Source organism: Odocoileus virginianus, chromosome 6, assembly GCF_023699985.2.
Source record: "Odocoileus virginianus isolate 20LAN1187 ecotype Illinois chromosome 6, Ovbor_1.2, whole genome shotgun sequence".
NCBI lineage: Eukaryota > Metazoa > Chordata > Mammalia > Artiodactyla > Cervidae > Odocoileus > Odocoileus virginianus.
In genome coordinates, this window is record NC_069679.1 from 41,979,658 (window position 1) to 42,003,073 (window position 23,416).

The window sequence follows — 23,416 nt, forward strand, 5'->3', positions numbered from 1 at the left end:
GGCAATCTTGATTCCAGCTTGTGCTTCTTCCAGCCCAGCGTTTCTCATTATGTACTCTGCATATAAGTTAAATAAGCGGGGTGACAATATACAGCCTTGATGTACTACTCCTTTCCCTATTTGGAACTGTTGCTTCCTGACCTGCATACAGGTTTCTCAAGAGGCAGGTCACGTGGTCTGGTATTCCCATCTCTTTCAGAATTTTCCACAGTTTATTGTGATCCACACAGTCAAAGGCTTTGGTATAGTCAATAAAGCAGAAATAGATGTTTTCCTGGGACTCTCTTGCTTTTTCTATGATCCAGTGGATGTTGGCAGTTTGATCTCTGGTTCCTCTGCTTTTTCTAAAACCAGTCTGACAACATCTGGAAGTTCACGGTTCACATATTGCTGAAGCCTGGCTTGGAGAATTTTGAGCATTACTTCACTAGCATGTGAGATGAGTGCAATTGTGAGGTAGTTTGAGCATTCTTTGGCATTGCCTTACTTTGGGATCGGATGAAAACAGACCTTTTCCAGTCCTGTGGCCACTGCTGAGTAATAGTCATTACTGTATTTTAGATTTTATATTTTAAACTATAGTTTAGTATTAATAAACTATAATCTCTCAGAGGACAAGACCTTACAGTTTTATATACCATGTAGAGTAAGTTCTTATCATGTAAAATAAGAACTATTAGAAGAAAACCATATGTGGAAAATATGCAACATTATTTACGGGGGGAAATACATTTATATATACACAATTTATGGGTTACCAAGGCCCATAATCTTGTTTACAAACTATCTATATTCAGTACCTGGAATTTATCTGTATATGAGAAAATGTGTCTATGTGGAACCCAGGGTAAGTACAGTGTGATGGTTTAAAAGGACAGGCTTTGAGGTTGAGGAACGAACATCTTCCTATCAATGGTACTTAAACTTCTGTGCCTCAGTCTCCTTATCTGTAAAATGAACATAATAATTTCACATGTTTTTCCTGAGGATTAAATGAGACATTGTTAATCCTCATCTACAGAACAGAATCCAACATAGTAAGGTCCTATGTAAATCACAGTCTGGGAACTAAACAGGAAATAAGAAAAATGGGATTTTCTTCCTTATCTGAGTACAGGTGGGAAACAGGTGTATCTTTTTCTTCTTAGATCTCACTATATAATCCTCTGCTCCTCCCTAGCATCCCCCTGCTCTCCTTGTGCCCAGGGTACTCAACTCTTCACTACAGATTTCTGCAGTGATTTGTCATCCACCGTATATCACACTCCAGAATGATTGAATTCCCTCCTCTCTCAATTAAAATTGTCTGATAGGAACTAAGCAATCCAACTTGACCAAGTTTTAATAATACATTAACATTCTGACAGATTATGCTTATTAACCCAAATCAATTGCTGGTACTATATAAGGCACTGAGACAAAATTAAAATTTAGGCAAAAATAGACCAGTCTTTCCTAAGAATTTGTCTACAGACTTGCTCTTTTGAGTCATTTTTGTTAGTCATAGCTTCTCCCAATATAATCCAATGTCCACCAGGTTCTGAATATTTTCAAAACAGGTCCTGAAGGTAGTGCACAAAAGATAATGTTGTGGAAAGATCTATAACAGCTTCTTGTCATGAAAATGAGAAATTTACAATTAAAAACTTAAAAAAATATTCAAAGTGAAAATTATATTTAAGTAAATTAATCTGAATTTTTATTTTCTTTTCCCAATTAAATCAAATGAACTATGTTCTCCCAGCCTGATCTTGAGCTTAATGTCTAGACAATATTCTATTTTATATGTATCAAGTGAAAGTGAAAAGTGAGAAGTCGCTCAGTTGTGTCCGACTCTTTGTGACCCCATGGACTGTAGCGTGCCAGGCTCCTATGTCCACGGGATACTCCAGGCAAGAATACTGGAGTGGGTTGCCATTCCCTTCTCTAGAGGATCTTCCCGACCCAGGGCTTGAACCCAGGTCTCCTGCACTGCAGGCAGATTCTTCACTGACTGAGCCACCAGGGCAGACCCACCATGTGCATCATTAACTTGTTAAATACAAAGTCTGAGTCCAGAATAGTTCTTTTGCACATAATGTTGTGTTTTTCATCATGGTATTTCCCACACTCACAAGCACAGTGTTTAACACATAGAAGGCAGTCAACAAAATACATACATGTGGTATATTAAAACTCTTATGGGGATACAACCAGAATTTGTGCTGTACCAAACCAGTTTTATTAAAATGAACTGCCTGCCCATTGGTTTTCCACAGAAAATCAAGGCCACCTAGGTCTTACTGAAAGGATGGCAACTCAACTGATACATTTCCAGAAGAATAAAGCTGCTTTACAGAGGCTCCTCGGAATCTGAACAGTTGTTGAGATCAGATTGCAGCCTGGCCAGGCACAATCACTCAGTTAGCGAGAGCTCCTTAAGGGCATTCCCAAAGAATTACTTCCCACCTCCAATTAATCTGCCAAACAGTGATCTACCTTCAGGCACAGCTAACCCAGGGCCAATCCCTGAAAAAGCTACTTGAGGCTTGGCTCCTTTGCACTCTTGTGTCAGGTCACTAAAAATTCAGATCACCTGGAAATTCAAGTGGAATCAGGTCATAGGGCCAGTTTGGCATGGAGGATAGTCCCAAATTGAGGGAGCTAGAACCTTCAGCTGTGAGCAGGCTCATGCTTCAGAACTTAAAAATTCCCAGAGCAACTCTCAATTCCACCTTCCCAAGATTTAAGAAGGAGCAGAGGATATTCCTTCCTCTGAATCACATTATAGAAAATATAAACTATACCCTCCAGAAATATTCCTGTGATCAACTGGAAGGTTTTAGATTCTTTTTTTTTTCAATGCCACCTAAAAGAAGTAGAGGAGTTAGCTTCTCGTTGCTATGCTGCTTTTGGTAACCCCTCTCTGTTGGCCCTCTCCCCACTTACAAGGACTTCCCTGGCGGCTCAGACAGTAAAGAATCTGCCTGCAATACAGGAGACCTGGGTTTGATTGCTGGGTTGGGTTGGGAAGATCCCCTGGAGAAGGGAATGGCAACCCACCCCAGTATTCTTGCCTGGAAAACCCCATGGACAGAGGAGCCTGGTGGGCTACAGTCCATGGGGTCACAAAGAGTCAGATAAGACTGAGCGACTAATACTTTCACTTTCTACTTACAAAGTGTTTTATCTTTTCAAGATACATAAAGCAAACCTAAAAATTCCTCTATGCCACATAGGCAAACTATGAAATCTTATCAAGGTCTGCTAATGAAGTCTCTCTGTGTCGTCTTCACTCAATCCCAGTATACCAAGGGCCTCAGTTTGAATTACTCTCTCTTGAGGTCTTAGGGAGGATAAGCAAGTGCCACTATCCCTAATGAATCCAAAATTTATTTTTTATGCCTGCAACAAATCTCTAAGAAAAGTTGTGGGTAATATGATTTAATAGAATTTGGCCTGAAACTCCCTGGGATTCAGCTGTTCCATGCCTCTGTTCAGGGAGACATATCAAGACATTGCACCAAGAAGCCAACCAGAGGTAAATTCAATTCAGGCCCAGCCAGCTCTGCAACAGGTGAGCTCCATCTTAAAAAAAAAAAAAAAAAAAAAAAAAGGAGAACAGGATCATAACAAGCCAGAAAAGGGAAGATATTCAAATATGCCTTCACCTTAATGTCCTACGCATGGGACTAACACCAAACATACAGCATCTGGGACAGGATATTAATGTGTTTTCAATCACTGAAACTCTACATTTCTGTCTACAATTTTTAGCCTAGTACCCCACACGTTGCCATCTGAATCTCCTTTTATCACAATCAACTTTTTTTCCTTTTCACTTAACTCAATAAATGTTAATATTCTGAAGGCGAGGCTTCCAAGTACCCTAGTATTAAACATCTCAGTTTCTTCACTTTTTGACATGAATCAGGTCCATTTTTAGCTTTCAACAGCCAGGCCTCTCAACACAGACTAGGCCTCTCAAACAATTTGTAGAACTGGAAAGAAAGTAGCTGACTACATTATTACGCTTGCATTTTCTTTCTTTCTTGTAATCAAAAGTCTCATTTTCCCCAATTAAAAATAAACAAACTTTCAAGCAAATTCCTAAGAGCCTAGTCAAAGAGTAAATAAGTAATGGGCACTATAGAAAGATGGCTCCAGTTTCTCAAGTGTATAAGCACTTGCTTAATTCTGTATTAAAAGCAAAAATATCATACACATTAGATGAGAGGCTGTTAGCATAAGCCAAAATTCAGTGTCTTATAGTTTCACACTATTTGTGATGTTACTCTATTCCACCAGGGCTTTCAAAGGCTAAAGCATGGTTGTTTCTCCTGACTATGGTACTCTTAAAATGTTTTATAATAGAATTCTTTAAAATAAATCTAAACAATCAGATGAACACAAAGTCTCAAGTTTCTTTGAACCTTGATTAATCATGTTAATTAAACCTTTCCTATCACATGCTTTATTGACCCTTAGAATCATTATCTTTCAAGGCTACCCATTATATGCTGTTGTGTTGCCTTGAGTATGCAGGCTGAGAAAGCTACAGCTTTACAATTTGCTGGGAAATTTAGGAATCATTTTTACTTTCCCCCAAATTTCCTCAGTCAGGTCTCCTAAGACACTAAATTATCTCCATTTTTTCTCATTACAAATACCAGGACCATGTGGATACTGAATCAAACTATTATTTAATCCATTACATACAGCTTGGTGGTCATTAACAACTTCTCTAATTATGTTCCTTCACAAAGTAAAGCTTTCTAGACACCTTACATGTAAACTTGCTTTGAGTTGGGATTCCTAATGGTTGACTTCAGTACAAGTGTGATGTCAATAACATACAATAACATGTAAAATTAAAAACACTATATATGACATTGCTGCTGCTAAGTCACTTCAGTCGTGTCCGACTTTGTGCAACCCCATAGATGGCAGTCCACCAGGCTCCCCCATCCCTGGGATTCTCCAAGCAAGAACACTGGAGTGGGTTGCCACTTCCTTCTCCAATGCATGAAAGTGAAAAGTGAAAGTGAAGTCGCTCAGTCGTGTCCGACTCTTGGCGTTTAGCGACCCCATGGACCGCAGCCTACCAGGCTCCTCCACCCATGGGATTTTCCAGGCAAGAGTACTGGAGTGGGGTGCCATTGCCTTCTCTGATATATGACATTAGGTTAAAGTAAATAATATGAACTACTTTAATTAGCAGTTAAACTAGGCCATAGGTTCAAATTAATGAAATATAAGTTAAAATAATTGATGTTAACACAAGAGATAAAAATTCTAATATTCTTATAGAAAAGCCTAAGTTAACTACAAATAATTACAGAATTATCCTTTAAATAGCAAAGGACTTAATGGACTATCCTGTTTACAATATTAACAAACATCACTACTGTATATACTTCCAACTGCTTCACAGGAAATAAGAAATATATTTTTTAAAAGATCAGATGTCCCATTCCCTTCCTAAGAAAGGATCTTAGTACCTTTACAATAGCTGACATCTTAGCCCTTCGAGCTTTCCCCATCTGACCCCACACACTGAAGCACAGATACAAATGCCCAAAGAAAGAAGACCCACTGGGGAAAATTGCACTCTGCTCAGTTTTGCATGCATCAGTGGACTTCACAGTAGATAAATACAACCCAGAGCAAGATTAACTGACACAATGAAGCAAAAAAGGGAAATTTGAGATTTAGCTACTTCATCTTAAGCCTCTTTTTAAGTAAGGGTGGTTTGTTTCTACTTGAGCATTCATATATACAAAAAAAATATGCCTTCAAGGACTCAACCACATTTTTAATACTAATCATTTTTAAATGATTATTTTAATCATTTAAAAAAAAATCTTGATGTATAGTGCACCATATTTTATTATGATTTTAAAAGATCCACAATTATAGCCTTTGTTTTTCACAAATGACACAAATTTTGACAACACAGGTGAGTTTTGGAAAATTTATTATTGGCTCTTTGTACAAATATTTAAAACAAGACTTCTATAAAAGCTTAGAAAACAATTTGACAAATTATGTAGAAGCTTTAAAAATCCAAGGGGAAGTCAGAATTAGCCTACTAATTCTACTATTGTTGTTGTATTTTTTTTTTTTATCAACTTCGTTTCTAAGAACCCTCCCCAGTTTTCTCCTACATTTACCACAAGAGACTCTAGGCCAGAACTCCCCCCAAGGAGTCGTTTGTCTAAAATATCTAACCCCAGGGATCACCAGATTCTCAAATTCTTCCTGTGGAGCCAGCTTCCTGTGACCAGTGAAAAAGTGAAAACTGCAGAAGAGTTTCCTAAGTAGGATTAGCATTTTAGAAGAGAGGAGGGAGTTTTTCACATCTAATTGAGATTATAAATGACACTCAATCCTCGAACCTCATTTCTGACTAATGTAAAAAGTGAGGACAACTCCAGTCACAAAATCTGTTGTTGCATCTTTCTACTTTGCCTCTTGGGGAAAGAAAGGTGTCAAGGATCTGCTCTGGGTGATATTTATCACTAATAAATTACCTTTATGACTTTCTAATATTTTTCTTCTATGGATACTATCTTCCCTCACCCCAAGCCCTTTTGTTAATATTTTTCCAAGTAAATATACAATTTTAATATACAGATTACCTTGTTTCCTAAATATTCCCAAGTTGCTGACGTCCTCAAGAACACACACAAGAATTCTGGCCTTTGATGTTTCCCACTCCCTCTTGTTCAAAGGTACAAAAGTGCTGTGCACACAAAGTGAAGAACAAATGTTGATGAAAAGATGATTCTCCTTACTTGCTAATGTCACCTATTAAGAGTTGTACAGTTTCCTAAAAATAAAAGTTCAAAAGACATTCCAGCCTTAGAAATATATTGATTTTCAGTGACAGGCCACAAGGGTGACTGTTTTGGTCTAAATTTCCTTTGTAAATGTTTCAGAAAAATAATCTCTGCACATCCCTGACCATTCTCTTCCCTCCTGTATTTCCTAACATACTCTCCTATAATTTTTAATTTCCTTAAATTAATTTATTTATATATTCAGCTATCTATTTGTATACATACTTTTTAAAAAGATTTTTTGAATGTGGATCATTTTTAAAAAGTTTACTGAATTGTTACAGTATTGCTTCTGCCTGTTGTTTGAAGTGAAGGGTTAGTTGCTCAGTCATGTTGAACTCTGTGACTCCACGGACTATAGCCCATCAGGCTCCTCTGTCCCTAGAGTTCTCCAGGCAAGACTACTGGAGTGGGTAGTCATTCCCTTCCACAGGGGATCTTATGGTTTTTTTTTTTTTGGCCCTGAGGCATGTGAGATCTTAGCTCCCTGACTAGGGATCGAACCTGCACCCTCTGCACTGGAAGGTGAAATCTTAACCACTGGACCACCAGGGAAATCCCAAACAGTGAAGTTAAAACTTTTCTTTTGAGGTAACTATAGCTTTACATGCAGGTGTAAGAAATAATGGAGAGATCTTGGGTACCTTTTACATATTTTCCTTCATCTTTTAGTATCACAACCAGGATACAAACATTGCTACAATCTACTGATCTTGTTCAGATTTCCCTTATTTTTAAAAAAATCTATGTGCACACACAAATATGGTTGGCTCTATATAATACCACCACAGATGAAGGTTCAGATATACATCACCGTATCATGATACAGAACACTTCCATCAGCACAAAGATCCCTCCCGATGCCCTTTATAATCACATCCTCCTGTCTCCCTAACCTCTGGCAACCAACAATTTGTTCTTAATTCTGGAAGTCTGCCATTTCAAGTGCAGTATCACCAACTCAATGGACATGAGTTTCAGTAAACTCCGGGGGCTGGTGATGGATAGGGAGGCATGCTGCAGTCCATGGGGTCACAGAATCAGACACGACTGAATTGAACTGAACTGATATAGAAGGTGAAATCTTTGATATAGATGGAATCAAACAGTATGTGATCTTTTGAGAGTGGCTTTTTTTCACTCAGCCTAATTCACTCAAGATCAATCTCAATTATTATACCGATTAAGAATTCATTCCTTATTATTGCTGAATAGTATTCCATGGTACGAGTATACCACTGTTTGCTTAACCATCTACTGAGTGAGAGACATTTGGACTGTTTACAGTTTTGGCTATTATGAATGAAAGTGCTATGGATTTTCATGTTCAAATGTTTGTGGGAACAGATATTTTCATTTCTCTGGGATGAGTGCAACTGCTGAGTTGTATGGTAATTGCATTTTAGTTATATGATGAATTAACTCTCAAAGAGTCTTCTAGAATGGCTGTATCATTTTAAATCCCCAATCGACATTTTTCTTTACATTCGTAGGTTAAATTCCTTACTGGTGGAGATATGTAGAGCCACAACGTATTTTTTAATAAAAATTCATTTTCCTAAGTATATTTGGGGGTACTGTTTTCTTTCTAAGTGATCATGGTAAATTGGAAAGTTAAAAGCACACTGTATGAAGAAAACAGCTGGGAAGTTCAGATGAGCTGCAATGTCCTAAAACTGTTCACTATAGCAAGTGTGACCAAAGAAGTCAGAGACAGATTTTTTAAAAAGATGTAAACAGAAACAGAGGATACACATAATGACACTGAAATTAGGAGTGTATATATACAAATACCTGTCCAATAACGGGAGGGAAAAGTAAATTACAAGCAGATACCTGCCACTATGCCTGTACTTGAAGATGTTTTCTAGTAACTTTGTAAAACACCTAAAGATAACACTCACAATTTTTTTTAGAAGACACCTGATTGAAATCTTACTGTAAAATAATTAAAACAAAAGTTTATGTTTAATGTGCTTCTATCTATCTTGTCTAAATATCCAGATGTGGATGTATGCATGCATGCATGCCTGTACATGCACATGTTCACAAAGGTAAAAACACTTTGCACTTAATCTTGTCATTAAAGGATTGCACAATTTAAATTCCTTGAAACCATTAGTATGTATGAAAGAAAAATAAAAAGTAGATGAGATTCATTCGAGTAACCATATTTCATGTCATGTAAACCTGAGAAACATTTATAAACATGACCACATAAACAGAACACTATATTTTCTTAAATCTTTCAGGTAAAAGAGAGCTTTAAATTGAAGATGAATACGATATCAAGTCAGAAATCTTCTCAAACACAAAACATTAAGGCCTGTATATGAAAATTTTTAAATATATATTCTATGTTGTCATGTTAGTCACCCTGTTGTGTTCAACGCTTTGCAACCCCATGGATGGTAGCCCACCAGGCTCCTCTGTCCATGGAATTCTCCAAGCAAGAGTAGACTGCCATTTCCTTCTCCAGGGGATCTTCCCAACCCAGGGATCAAACCTTTATATATATATATATCTTATGTATTCTATAAACTGTAACAAAAATCCATAATTTGCAAAAAATGTTGAGATACAAGCTAGAGAATGTGGTGCTATTTTTATTGCATACATCTTTGGGGATGTCCCCCAGTTGGGAGTGAAGATTCTCACTAAGGCAACAGTACTATTCTGATAACTCTGCCATTCTCACCTTATTCTCTCATAATGGATTCTTTCTACAGACCTTTCTCTACAGCAATTCTCTGAAGATTTCTCTCTGAAGAGCAGCCTCACTGCTACATCACCAAACTGCCTAATTTCTCCTTTTTCCTCTCCTAATGTGGTAGGTTCAATTCACTACAGCTACAGTTTCATACTACTATTTTGAGAAACAGATTCTTTTTAATTTCCAGAAGTATAGAAAAGTAAGGGAAAAACAGGTTTTCAGATAAGGAAATCTGACATTTGCCTTAAAAAGCTAATTTTAATATCACATTTGAAGACAAAACAACAGGAAAACAACTCACCTAATGAGTAACTTACCATTCTGTATCGAGGCAATGAAGCCCTGGAATTCTACAAATAATTCACCACCACCACAACCACCAATCACCATGTCTGGATATTAAAAAACAAAAACAAACCCAAAAACAGCCCTGGTTCATTCCACACAATTTCAAATATATGATTTATTATCTTGTCAAAAAATTAACAGTGTTGCTGTTTAATTTTTGTTGTTGTTGTTAAATTATCTAGAACAAGATTGGCAAACTACAGCCAGCAGAGAAAATCCAAGCCACCAACTGTTATTTTTGCAGCTCATGAGCTAAAAATACTTTTTCATATTTTTAAATGATTATATAAGTACCTACATAGTATCACTGATTTTGCCTTCTGGGCTATAAAAAAAAAGTTTGCTAACCCCTGATCTCAGGGATCAGTATAGAAAAATATGTAATAGAAATTAATAACATTTATAACTATAAATAAAACTAATTGATTTAATTTGCTATGAAGTGGCCTTGAACTCCACTCCCATTTAATTATGACTCCCTAGAAATTTCATATAATCTGGGGAGTCTGACAACTCTCCAGAGGTATTCTAAAGTGAAAAACAAGTAAGCAACTTAAGAATGATTGTTACATACTTCACCACACTACAGCATGCATATGTACATACTTCACCACACTACAGCATGCATATGCCACTAGCCAAAAAATATTTTTAAGAGGACAGTATTTACTGAAAATATAGTAATATATACAAGAAAGCTCCCCCACACAGGGAGAACAGCAACTACTGGTACTCCTAAAAACCTAAAATTCCAAGTAACACCACCACCAAAACAAATTCAACCCAGAAGTCACAGAAAACATGACCTGAATCTGATCTGAAGCAAAATATGAATCTTTTTAAGAAAAAAAGAAGTAACCTGAGATGTGAAGGTGATAAAAAAAAAAGTGGACACTAATTTAAGCAAGTTTTTTGAGGGACTTTAATTAAAATGTGAGGTTTACTAAGTAGCAGTAACACAGTAAAACAACTAGTCAACTGAAAGATAACTACCATGAATACCTCAAACAATAACATGTCTATAACTGAAACCAAAGCAATTCAGGATATGCTTTCAAATTTTTAAAAAATTTACTTTCATATGGTAGCTAATTAAAACTTTCCTAAACACTGCAACCACTAACCAACTAAGCCTTCACTTTGAAAACTACCAGAATTTTCAAGGTATAATGAGTACCAGGCACACCTCTTCCCTACTCTCAGTCCTTATGACAATCACATACCTTTCAACACTCCCAACTGAGAACCACTGAGCTAGATGACCTCTAAAATCCATTCCAGAGCAAATATTCTATGAGAATTTTACTTAATACTTAATTAGCATTTATTTTTAACAAAATAATCAGAAAACTTATAGTAAATGATATAGACATTATTATAACCATAAGCAGTGAATCTGAAGCATTACCACATCGAAGACACAGTCTGATGACGCTGCTCTAGGACTTTTCCCAATCAAAACAGTGTCGCAAATACTCATGTGTGCCATGGTGTGGTTCTGAGCTTATACACATCAGGAAAAACTGTCAGGTTTACAAAAGTTCCTTAATAAAAAAGTATAATGCTTTAGTTCTCCAGTAACCAAGCAGCCACAGCCTCTGTCACCCACACCACTAAAAGCAGAACTCAGAACATCCTCAGAATTCAGACTCACTTGTTGAGAATTAGACACAAACAACAGGAAGATTCAAGGAAGAATCATTTAACTGATCTATGCCACTGATCCATTATGAAATTGTGCAGATCACTGAAGATTACTGTTGATCACAGAGCATACATACACAAGTGATGATGAACAAATGAACTGGGTAAATAAATAAAAATAAAGGTGATCAGTGGAGATATCATTTAGCAAGGTTGCAGAGTTAAGCCAACCTTGTGGCCTGATGAAAATATTCACTAAGGACCAGATAACTTAGAAAAAAATATCAGTGAGATATGAGTCAATGGCATTGCTGGTCAATCTTTTGCTAAATAACCCATGAAAAGTGAAAGTGGAAGTGTTTGTTGCTCAGCAGTGTCCAACTCTGAGAACCCATGGACTGTAGCCTTCCAGGCTCCTCTGTCCATGGGATTCTCCAGGCAAGAATACTGGAGTGGGTTGCCATGCCCTCCCCCAGGGGACCTTCCTGACCCAGAGATACAAAGCAAATACAAAAGAAATTCACTGAAAGCGGAATACCATGCAAAAGACTGAAAATTCCATCAAGTGAGACTCCATGGACTGTATTGTCCAGGGAATTCTCCAGGCCAGAATACTGGAATGAGTAGCCTTTCCCTTCTCCAGGGGATCTTTCCAACCCAGGGATGGAACCCAGATCTCCCACATTGCAGGAGGATTCTTTACCAGCTGAGCCACAAGGGAAGCCCAAAGAATCCTTTAAATAAACACAAAAGTCACTGATGGATTAGGACCTAAATGAATTAAGAGTCAGTTAATAATTGAAGAGAATATTAACAAGGTTCAAATGTGAAGTAAAAGACATTTTCTGTATTACCATAAATTTTTTCTGAAGAAAAAAAAATACACTAAAAACTTCAACAATTAATTCTTTGCTCACTTAAAATATAGTGGATAATATACATTTTGCTTTATTAATATTACTTTCTAATTGAAGTTTTTGTTTTCAAAATAAAGCCCTAATATTTTCCCCTCTATCTTCTGAAATCTTGGCATCTCTTTTCAGCAATTATTTATTTCTCTTGTATACATCACTCTAGGACTAATCACTCATAGATAAAAGGGACCTAGGTCTACACAGGAGTACCCTTGAAACTCTGAAACCTTTTTCAATGTCAGGTACTAGTTTGGTCTCTCCTAGACTGGGCAAAAAGGATACCATTAGCTCATCTCAGGTTACAGGAATGGTTTCAGAAAGAACTGCTATCAAGTCATTTTAACCACGAAAAGAGGCTGCTTTTCAGAGTAAGGATGCAGGGTAGGGGCATGGAAAGAAATTATTTCTGGAGAAGAGTAGTTACAAATAAAGTGCATGCATGCACTGAAATAAAGCATCCCCAAACCACTAAGGACAAGGTAACCTGCAACAGGGCTTCCCTGGTGACTCAGACAGTGAAGAATCTGCCTGCAAGGCAGGAGAGCTGGGTTCCATCCCTGGGTCGGGAAGATTCGCTGGAGAAAGGAATGGCTACCCACTGCAGTAGTGCTCAGTCATGTCCAACTCTTTGTGACCCCATGGACTGTAGTCCACTAGGCTCCTGTGTCCGTCGGATTTTCCAGGCAAAAATACTGGAGTGGGTTACCATTTCCTTTTCCAGGGGATCTTCCCGACCCAGGAATTGAACCCACATCTACTGCATTATCAGAAATGGCAACCCATTCCAGTATTCTTGCCAGGATAATTACATGGACAGAGGAGGCTGGCAGGCTACAGTCCATGCGGTCAAAGAGTCAGACACAACTGTGCATGCATGCACATCCACCTCTAATACAAGCTACAAGTATGTCCCAGTGTGTGCTCCATGGAAAACAAGTTCCCCACAGGGTAATGATGCTTTTTTATTTTAAAAGACTTCTGTGCATCATCTGAATCTGGAATATGATGGGCTGAACATAAATAAGCTACCCCGGTTTTCCCGTGTCTTTAATATTTCAAAGTACAATCTGAATCTCTAAGAGGGGACATGTGATATATTGCTTCCCAAAGTTATGTCACTATGGAACTTTTCTTCATTATTACCTCTCAAAAGCTGTGTCTCCATACTTTAAGAAAATACTGAGCTAGTAAAACCCTGAAGGCATTACATAGAAAGAACCAATACTTTATATGCCTAATGTGCCTAATGGAAAGAATACTTGATTGGGAGTCAGAGGACATGGGCTTTGTTTTGCCATTAACTGACTCAAAGTCCTCAGGAAAAAAAAACACAATTTTCTTGCACCTTAGTTTTATCATTTGCACAAAACCAATTATAATTCTAGTTGTAGCCTTTTCCAGGGTTGAATAAAAGATAATACATAAGTTATAGAAATAATAAAATTCTAGAGCTACAGAAAATTTTTAGACTATCCAGCAAAACCTTATGTGAAAGATAAAGGTTATTTTTCAAGATCTGAATTACAATCCAGATCTTTTAACTCTCAGCCCTATAGTTTTTCTATACTACCATATGTTGTTTCCAGTTTTTAAGAGATAAAAATACTAACCAAACATCTCTAGAGGCTAAACACGCCTCAGAAAGGAACACAAAAGGTATCAGAAAAAAGAAAAACAGAGGGTACTATCTTAAGTTTACCACTGACAACACATGTGCATAAAGCTTTAATAGACATGGGGGATAGACAGGTAAGAGCGGTTAACAGTAACTTGGAAACCTAAGGGAGGCAATTCTATAAAGTAATTTGTCTTTATGTCCAATTAATAAAATGGTCCTACCATCACCAAAAATACATCTAATCAACAATAGGTAAAGGGAAGCAAACATTACTGAAATCAATGAAGGGCCCAAGGGTAGAAAAACGGACCAAAGTTGGAAGAGGCTAGAAGTAAATAAGACAATTTGGTGATACTACTGCAATTCACTGCTCTGCAGTTTTACTATAATACAGAAATGCTTGATGCTAATTACTTAGTGATATGCCAAAAGGATGTACTTATTTCACTTGAAACATAAGAAAGAAACACTTTTCCATACTGACAAATCAACAGGATAATTCTGGAATTCATTAAAAAGAAACACTAACTGATCCAACATAATAGCTTTCCTTCCTGTGTAAAATGCTTCAAAATATCTAAATGAATATAGAAGTGCATGTTTCTATGGCAAATTGTTCATTATTGAATCATTATCAACCCTTGTTAGAAAAAATTTCTCATTTTTGCAATGTACAAAATCATTAAAGTGTTTGAGAGCTCCATCATGAAAGATAGTAGCACTTTACAATCCACTATTTCTTCAGGCAAATGTGCTTATTATGGCTGAACATAATACGAAAAACAACATTCCCTAGATGTACAATTTCACTGCCCTCCACACCCGATTAAATGGTGTTTTTACATGTTGACAGCAATGATGAAATATGTTACTGCTTTCCAGTTAGTTGTAACTGTTTCTCAGCACTCATCATTCACAGAATCACTCTGAAGGTTTTACCTATTATGATGATTAGGTATCAACAGTTCTAAATGCTGCTAATACTGCCATGTACATCTCAGTCCTGCTTTAACACTGCAGATTTTCAGCCTGGAAACTCCCCTAAAATTATCAAATGGCTAACAAAGTGAATCTATCCACTGTAACTCTACGGAGTGAGACAGACCCACCTTCTAGGGTATTAGGTTCAATTCAACTCACACCAAGTGGGATTAATTGCTGCCGTTTGGAGCTGCTCCGCAATTTAAAGGACATTCATTTCCCAAAGCTAGCTATTGTCATGCAGATTACTTAGACTCAACAGTTAGATATCGCATTTGATCATTTTTACTAAAAATAAAAGAAAGGAAGTGTAGTAAATCAGATATTGCCTAGATCACTGCAATTCTTTTGAACCTATCTGTCTAATCTTTTCAAGGTCATTCCCCCTTTCTTAAAAGTAAATTAACATTTTTAAGATTAGATAGTTAAAACATACAATGAAAATGTACCCTCACAATTTTAAGTCACCTTTGCTCAAAGCTACACTAACGATGCAATTCTTCTAAAGAGTCAGCTCTGTAAGCTAAAAACAAAAAGTAAGAACATTAATATAAAATATAAAAAAGGGCAATTTCTGAGTTTTCACAATTCAGTTATACACTTAATTAAGAAAGCTTAGTTCAATGTAAAATTACAAATACACTGCCTATAGTTTGGTCTACCACACTTACTATAAATTAAACACTACCTGGGGAAAAGATATACTACAAAAGGAAACTATCTGGAGCATTACATCTATTTTACTTTGATAGCAAGTTCAATAAAAAATTTAAAAGATAGATTAGAAAGTTTTCCCTAGCCTAATGCAAGGATAATTATTTTGTTCTATATTTAATTCTGATTTTTACCTAGATGATAATATATTTAATACCAGGATTCTCAGTTTCATCTAAGGTTGAAACAAATTGTCATTCTAAATACAATTTTTATCACTGATTTTAGTCTTGTGTCATACTCAATGACTCTGGCTTTAAAATGGTAACTGCCTTAGGCAAAAATCCACATCAGAATCTACCATACTTTATGGAGGATAAGGGAAATAAACAAAGACTGTGCAAAATAAAACCATTTATAAAGAAATTGCCGACCACCGGGATTTTGGATTTGGGTAATCCACTTAGATTACCATGGCTATGTCTTAAAAGGACAATTCTAAGATCACAATATAGGTCATGTCCTTAAGAAATAGAATAAGTAATGAAATCAATGTCAATTACACAAAACTTCCATATTAACATGACGCCACTGACAACCAGTAAGACAGATTAAATAAAGCTTCTGTAATGTGCTTAGCCCCAGCATAAACAAGATGGAAAAAATAATGTCATAAAACAGATTCTTTTGAATCAGGTTCTGCAGAAAGGTAAAAGTATTACTTAAAAAAAGAGTGGCATCCAAACTTGGGGAAAAAATTGAGGGCTTCTGATTTCAGACTGAATAGTTATAAGCTTTGATACAAGAAAGAGAGAGCGGAGGGAGTGAGAGGAAAGGAGGGCAGGTTTGCAGAGAGTAGGGGGAGATACAGAGAATGGTTAACCTTAAAGGTTATGCCAAAAATAATCAGTTTTAGGTGGTGAGTAATGTTCAAAATGCAAACTTACTACAGAAAAAGAAAAATTTTTAAATCCCCAATATGAACCAAAGTGCTTAAAACAAATGCTGCAATATTTAAATGTACTATTTTTATCAAACTGTCTAAAGAAATACTGTCCAACATGAATAAAATTTGCCTAAAATCACAGCTCTGTCATATTTTTATTTACCACATACATATAACTGTTAAGACAAATAGTAAATTAAAAACAAATGTCTTTGAAATGCTTCTCTGCCCAGAAGGTAGAAAACATATAAAGCTTGGTGTCACAGACACTGCCAACACTCACAGTTAAAACGCTGCTGCTTCCTTTATTGATAGCAATGACAATAAAGCTCTAAGAGAAGGACCCACATTTCTGAACGCTTGCCCCCCAAACTTGACTGAACAAAGAAAGCCCAGATGCTCCTAGAAACTTAGGAAGTTTCTTTTAGATACTTATGTGTCCTTCCTGGACAAGGAGATAAAAAAATGTCTCTGATCCAAGAGGCTTTATGAAGACTGCTTGCAGAGATTTACCAACTTACCCATTAGATTTGAGTTCATGAAAGGTGTTGGGGACAAGCCTTCGTGGGCCCCTAAACGACTGTCATTCAAGTGATCACTGTAATGAGGGCTGTCTGTAAAACCCTAGAGGGGAAAAAAAAAAAAAAAAGACCGGAGTATTAAAAAGATTATTTGGCAGTCCTGCTAATTGAGCATAATGACACTCATCTAATTAATATACAGACTTACAAACGGTCATTCCTAACTGAGTTTCTGGTTCATTACTTGAAAAACTAAACAGAAGTGCTGCTTTTATTCTTTTTAAGATTTTAAAGTCAAAAAGTTTCTTTATACATTTTAAAGAAAATTAGCCCTATGATCTCTTTATATCCCAAAAAGTAAAATTCTAAATGGATGAACTAAGAATGTATACTTATGAGTTATAATAAACTTAAAAACATTTATCCTCCTTTCTCTGCCTCCATACCCTATCAATAAAGGGTTGGGCAATTATAAGATTTACTTAAGATGTTAAAAGTAATCGAAAATCAATATTCTAGAAATGAATCCTTTCCTAAATGGCAGAGAAATATTTAGTAAAAGAAGACCTGCTTACATTCCTTTTAATACTAGTATAATAATTACTGAGCCATGTATACTCTTATACAAACTGAGCCATGTAAAATAGCAAACACAAAGATAGTTAATTTAAATTCTTAATCTAAAAAATGAAACTGCAAACACCATTAAAACAATAAAGCTAGTGCTATTATTTCACAATGGCTGTTACTAAATTTATCCTCATAACATAAAACATGCTTTTTAAAAGCAAAGGAACCTAAAAGATACCAAAGTTTACAAATAAAGTAAGTGTTACAAAAGCTCAGTGGATTAAATAACTGTTCTGGTTCTCAGATTCTTATACATACTAAGTACAGCATCACCTCCAAAATCATACTTTCTATAGAGGTTTTGAACCCTACTTAAAGTGTAGGTGGTACCTATCCTACCCTTTTGCCAACTTAAAGTGATTTTAGTAAAGATCAGAAAATCTTACAAGAGGCCCAAACAAGAACAAAAACTCACTGCCTTGGCTCACAGAAGCCACCCAGAATCCCCTGGGACTATAAAATCATCAATCACTGAACATTTATCATTACCCAGACTGCAGGCTAACATTCAAGAAGACATTAATGGGGCTGAAACAGGACTCACTATCTTTGCAGGGATGCTGTCAGTTCAACCAAAGAGCTAGGAATTGAGGGCTAAATAACTGTCAAATCATTACAATTGCTTATGGATGCATGTCACAATTCCTTCTGCTATTCTGTTTAAAAATAATCTGCTGGGAGTGCTAACTCCCAAATGAATCTTTGTTTCATTTTTATCTACTTTAGAATCACTGATACACATGTGACAGACATTCACAAAGAATACTGGTGACATTTACAACTTGGTTATGACTACAAAGGTGTCCTCTGGAAACCAAAACCAGAGTCCTATCTGTCAAAGGCACATGCAGCAGGAGCTACATACAAAACAGAACGGCTCCTGGCTAAGGCCACTCCTTGGAGTTTACTTCTGTTGCTTAAAATTAAACACTCTTGAAGTGCTAAGTGACATCCTACTACCTCACATTTATCTCAGTGTTTTCCTCTGCCACTCCCTCCCACTGTCATTCTTAGGTATAGAGTCAAATAAGACAATAAAGCTTACAAAAAACTCACTGAAATATTGCTTATCATCATTAAATAACTATTACTCTTGAAAAATGCCAAAAGAAATGCACTTGTAGGTCATCCATGCTGTTCACACTTCATTCCAATGTTAAAGGATACTAAAAGATTAATTTTGTATATTCTCAGTCTTCATTCTTGAAGTATAATAAACATAACTTTTCCCCTTCGTGACTATAAAAATAAAAACATTTAAAAATTTTAAAACTCTAAAGTACAAGGATATAAATAAATCTAAGTTTCAGGGTATCACCAAATGACTGTATACACATTAACTTTATACATCACATATATTGCAGTTAAGCAAAGACCCTAAGCCCCTATTAATATCTGTTCAGAAAACACAACACTTATTTTTCTATCAACCATAAACAAATAACAGTAAGTACTATCTATTATCCAAGTGTACCCACATATAGCAGGGAACAGTACAGAAGTTACACAAGATTATATCTCAGTCCACTAATAAAATCTGAGATTGTCATATTATACCACAGAGGATCTATAAGCCTATGTCATCACATACAAACAAGATTTGAATATGGGCCCTCAGTATCTGCTTACTCATAAACATACACTATTAACCATAGTGTTAATAGTGTAAATAGTGAAATTTGATGTAAGTCATTTCAAATTTCAGTAAGTCATAATTTCATTCATATAAGATAAAAATTAAATAGAAATTTGAATATTCTTTTTTTACACCTCAAAGGTTCATCTTAGTGCATAGAATTTTTGAAAAGCCACAGCCTACAAGAAAGGAATCTTCATCCGTAGATGCAGAGTGATAATGGAGGATGGAACAATGGAACTGGACTTTAAATGTTTGTCAGTTTTAGATCTATGTATGCCAAGTGATAGCCACTCAGTTGTGTTAGACTCTGCAGCCTCATGGAGACTACAGCCTGCCAGGCTCCTCTGTCCATGGAATTCTGCAGGCAAGAATACTGGAGTGGGTTGCCATTTCCTTCTCCAGGAATGTATGTCAGGACCTTACTTAAAAAACTGGGACTGGCTACTGTTTGAGACTATTCTTATCATTGCTCCCTCATAGTGGAAGTGATACCCATCCAGAAAATAACTTTTAGGGAACCAGGATGAAAAGTTACAATTTACAAACAATTAAATAAGATCAGTTCCAGAAAATGAACATACGTATTTCTCAGTCAGCATGTTAACTGTGTCAACTAGCTGGGTAATACCTATAACAGTGCTTTGCAAACCTCAATGTTCATATCCACTGATTAGTTCAGTTCATTTCAGTCGCTCAGCTGGGTCCAACTCTTTGCAACCCGATGGACTGCAGCACACCAGGCTTCCTTGTCCATTGCCAACTCTCAGAGCTTGCTCAATCTCATGTCCATAGAGTTGGTGATGTCATCCAACCATTTCCTCCTCCGTTAGCCCCTTCTCCTCTTGCCTTCAACCTTTTCCAGCATCAGGGTTTTTTCCAATGAGTCAATTCTTCACATCACGTGGCCAAAGTATTCAAGTTTCAGCTTCAGCATCAGTCCTTCCAATGAATATTCAGAACTGATTTCCTTTAGGATGGACTGGCTGGATCTCCTTGCAGTCCAAGGGACTCTCAAGAGTTCTCCAACACCACAGTTCAAAAGCATCAGTTCTTCGGCGCTCAGCTTTCTTCATGGTCCAACTCTTACATCCATACATGACTACTGGAAAAATCATAGCTTTGACTAGATGGACCTTTGTCGGCAAAGTAATGTCTCTGCTTTTTAATATAGTGCCTAGACTTGTCATAGTTTTTCTTCCAAGGAGCAAGTGTCTTTTTAATTTCATGGCTACAGTCACCATCTGCAGTGATTCTGGAGCCCAAGAAAATAAAGTCTGACGCTGTTTCCACTGTTTCCACCACTATCTGCCATGAAGTAATGGGACCAGATGCCATGATCTTCTTTTTTTGAATGTTGAGTTTTAAGTCAGCTTTTTCACTCTTCCAATTGGATTCTGCATTTATAACCAATTGGTGATGGTTATGCTTACTTATCCATGCACCACACTTCTAGCAGCCAAAATCTAGACAATCTAGAAATAAAGATCTTTATCATATATAGAAAGGAAAAATTCAAGTCTACAAAGGTGATAGCTGAGTTCCCCCCACCCCAATCCCACCAATCAGAACTACATTAAAACATGGTAAGTTTCCAGGTAAGTAAAAATTAGGGGGAAATATCAAAGTTAACTACCACACAAACTACCTACTAACAACTACTACTTAGTACTACTTAGTACCTACTAGGTACTAACTACTGCTCAAACTACTGCATAATTGCACTCATCTCACACGCTAGTAAAGTAATGCTCAAAATTCTCCAAGCTAGGCTTCAGCAATACATGAACTGTGAACTTCCAAATGTTCAAGCTGGTTTTAGAAAAGGCAGAGGAACCAGAGATCAAATTGACAACATCTGCTGAATCATCGAAAAAGCAAGAGAGTTCCAGAAAAACATCTATTTCTGCTTTATTGACTATAATGCCTTTGACTATGTGGATCATAACAAACTGTGGAAAATTCTGAAAGAGATGGGAATACCAGATCACCTGACCCAGCTCTTGAGAAACCTATATGCAGGTGAGGAAGCAACAGTTAGAACTGGACATGGAACAACAGACTTGTTCCAAATAGGAAAAGTACGTCAAGCCTGTATACTGACACCTTGCTTATTTAACTTATATGCAGAGTACATCATGAGAGACGCTGGGCTGGAAGAAGCACAAGCTGGAATCAAGACTGCCAGGAGAAATATCAATAGCCTCAGATATGCAGATGACACCACCCTTATGGCAGAAAGTAAAGAGGAATTAAAAAGCCTCTTGATGAAAGTGAAAGAGGAGAGTGAAAAAGTTGGCTTAAAGCTCAACATTCAGAAAACTAAGATCATGGCATCTGATCCCATCACTTCATGGGAAATAGATGGGGAAACAGTGGAAACTGTCAGACTTTTCTGGGGGGGCTCCATAATCACTGCAGATGGTGACTGCAGCCATGAAATTAAAAGATGCTTACTCCTTGGAATGAAAGTTATGACCAACCTAGACAGCATATTAAAAAGCAGAGACACTACTTTGCCAACAAAAGCCTGCCTAGTTAAGGCTATGGGTTTTTCCAGTGGTCATGTATGGATGTGAGAGTTGGAGTATAAAAAAGCTGAGAGCAGAAGAATTGATGTTTCTGAACTGTGGTGTTGGAGAAGACTCTTGAGAGTCCCTTGGACTGCAAGGAGATCCAACCAGTCCATCCTAAAGGAGATCAGTCCTGCGTGTTCATTGGAAGGACTGATGCTGAAGCTGAAACTCCAATACTTTGGCCACCTGATGCGAAGAGTTGACTCACTGGAAAAGACCCTGATGCTGGGAGGGATTGGGGGCAGAAGGAGAAGCGGACGGCAGAGGTTGAGATGGCTGGATGGCATCACCGACTTGATGGACAAGAGTCTGAGCAAACTCTGGGAGCTGGTGATGGACAGGGAGGCCTGGCGTGCTGCGATTCATGGGGTCACAAAGAGTCAGACACGACTGAGCGACTGAACTGACTGATTCAAAGTTAAAATAAAAATCTAAAGCAATTAGAGTAGCATAATATTTTTATACATGTAGTTAAGTACTCATCCATTTAGTTTTCAGTAGAAGACAGATGTCAAATAGAGCTTTAATGAAAGAAATGAGCTGGCTGACCAAGAGTTTAAACAGCAGACCCCTTAAGTACCACATACAGTTAAGCAAGAAGCATGGATGTCTATTAGGAGGAAGGGCAAAAGGTATAATGCTGAATGGAGTTGATAGAAAAGCAAGGAAGGAAGTAGAAGAGCCAGAACATCAAAGGGCAGGAGAAAAGGTGCAGAAAGTGATTGCCCAGCGGGAAAGGAAAGGTTGGAGTAACAAGAAAGGAACAAAAGCCAAACAAGCAACTGTTAAAATGGAGCCCAAGGAGATCAGTCAAGGGGTGCTGAACAATGAATGCTTTTTCAATTTCGGAATATAAAGTAAACCAGTAAGATCAGAATACAGAACTTTCATGATGCAAATTTTTAATTGACAGAGCATCACTGTGGTAATAAAAGAGGGCCAAATCTGACCCCCTGGAGCTCCTAATTATGATCATAAACTCTGGGAAATGGTTTTCCCATGAAAATAGATAATAATCTCATTAATAAAAATGAGATTTTCATACATCAGATGATAAAACACTACATTATGGAGGACCAAACAGAATGATCAGATTCATCTATCATGGTAGCTTTTTAGCCAAAGTATGCTACTAACCACAAAAATATTTCCCAACACACCCTTAAAAAACCGTTTCTGCCTTACCATAAAAATGGAAAGCACTCAAAAGATAAATCACTGATAAAATCGGTTGATACAGAGTTTACAAAAACTGTTCATTCTGTATTTAATATCTAAATTACAATTTAATTTTCAAATATTCCCGTCTATGAATGCATAACACTTTTAAAAGGTTTAATATTATGAAGTATATCCTACAAAATATTCCATACTTTTCTCTGTGTTCATTTTATGGTACAGAACTCAGAAACTT

At 36.8% G+C, this 23,416-nt stretch overlaps 1 protein-coding gene and 1 long non-coding RNA gene across 7 annotated transcripts in view; both read right to left on the bottom strand.

The window, feature by feature from the left end:
• The window catches only part of TCF12 (transcription factor 12), a 390,369-nt gene that overhangs the window by 180,566 nt on the left and 186,387 nt on the right, over window positions 1-23,416 (bottom strand). For all 6 annotated transcript variants that reach the window (XM_020906149.2, XM_020906151.2, XM_020906146.2 and 3 more), the window contains one exon: window positions 17,161-17,263. In XM_020906149.2, the coding sequence (XP_020761808.1) occupies window positions 17,161-17,263 (103 nt within the window). The remainder of the gene's footprint in view (window positions 1-17,160; window positions 17,264-23,416) is intronic.
• LOC139035632 (uncharacterized) lies at window positions 120-9,838 on the bottom strand. The gene is made up of 2 exons (XR_011488274.1): window positions 6,621-9,838; window positions 120-3,567 (listed from the first exon to the last, which is right to left on the bottom strand). It is a non-coding gene; the product is annotated as an uncharacterized lncRNA (long non-coding RNA).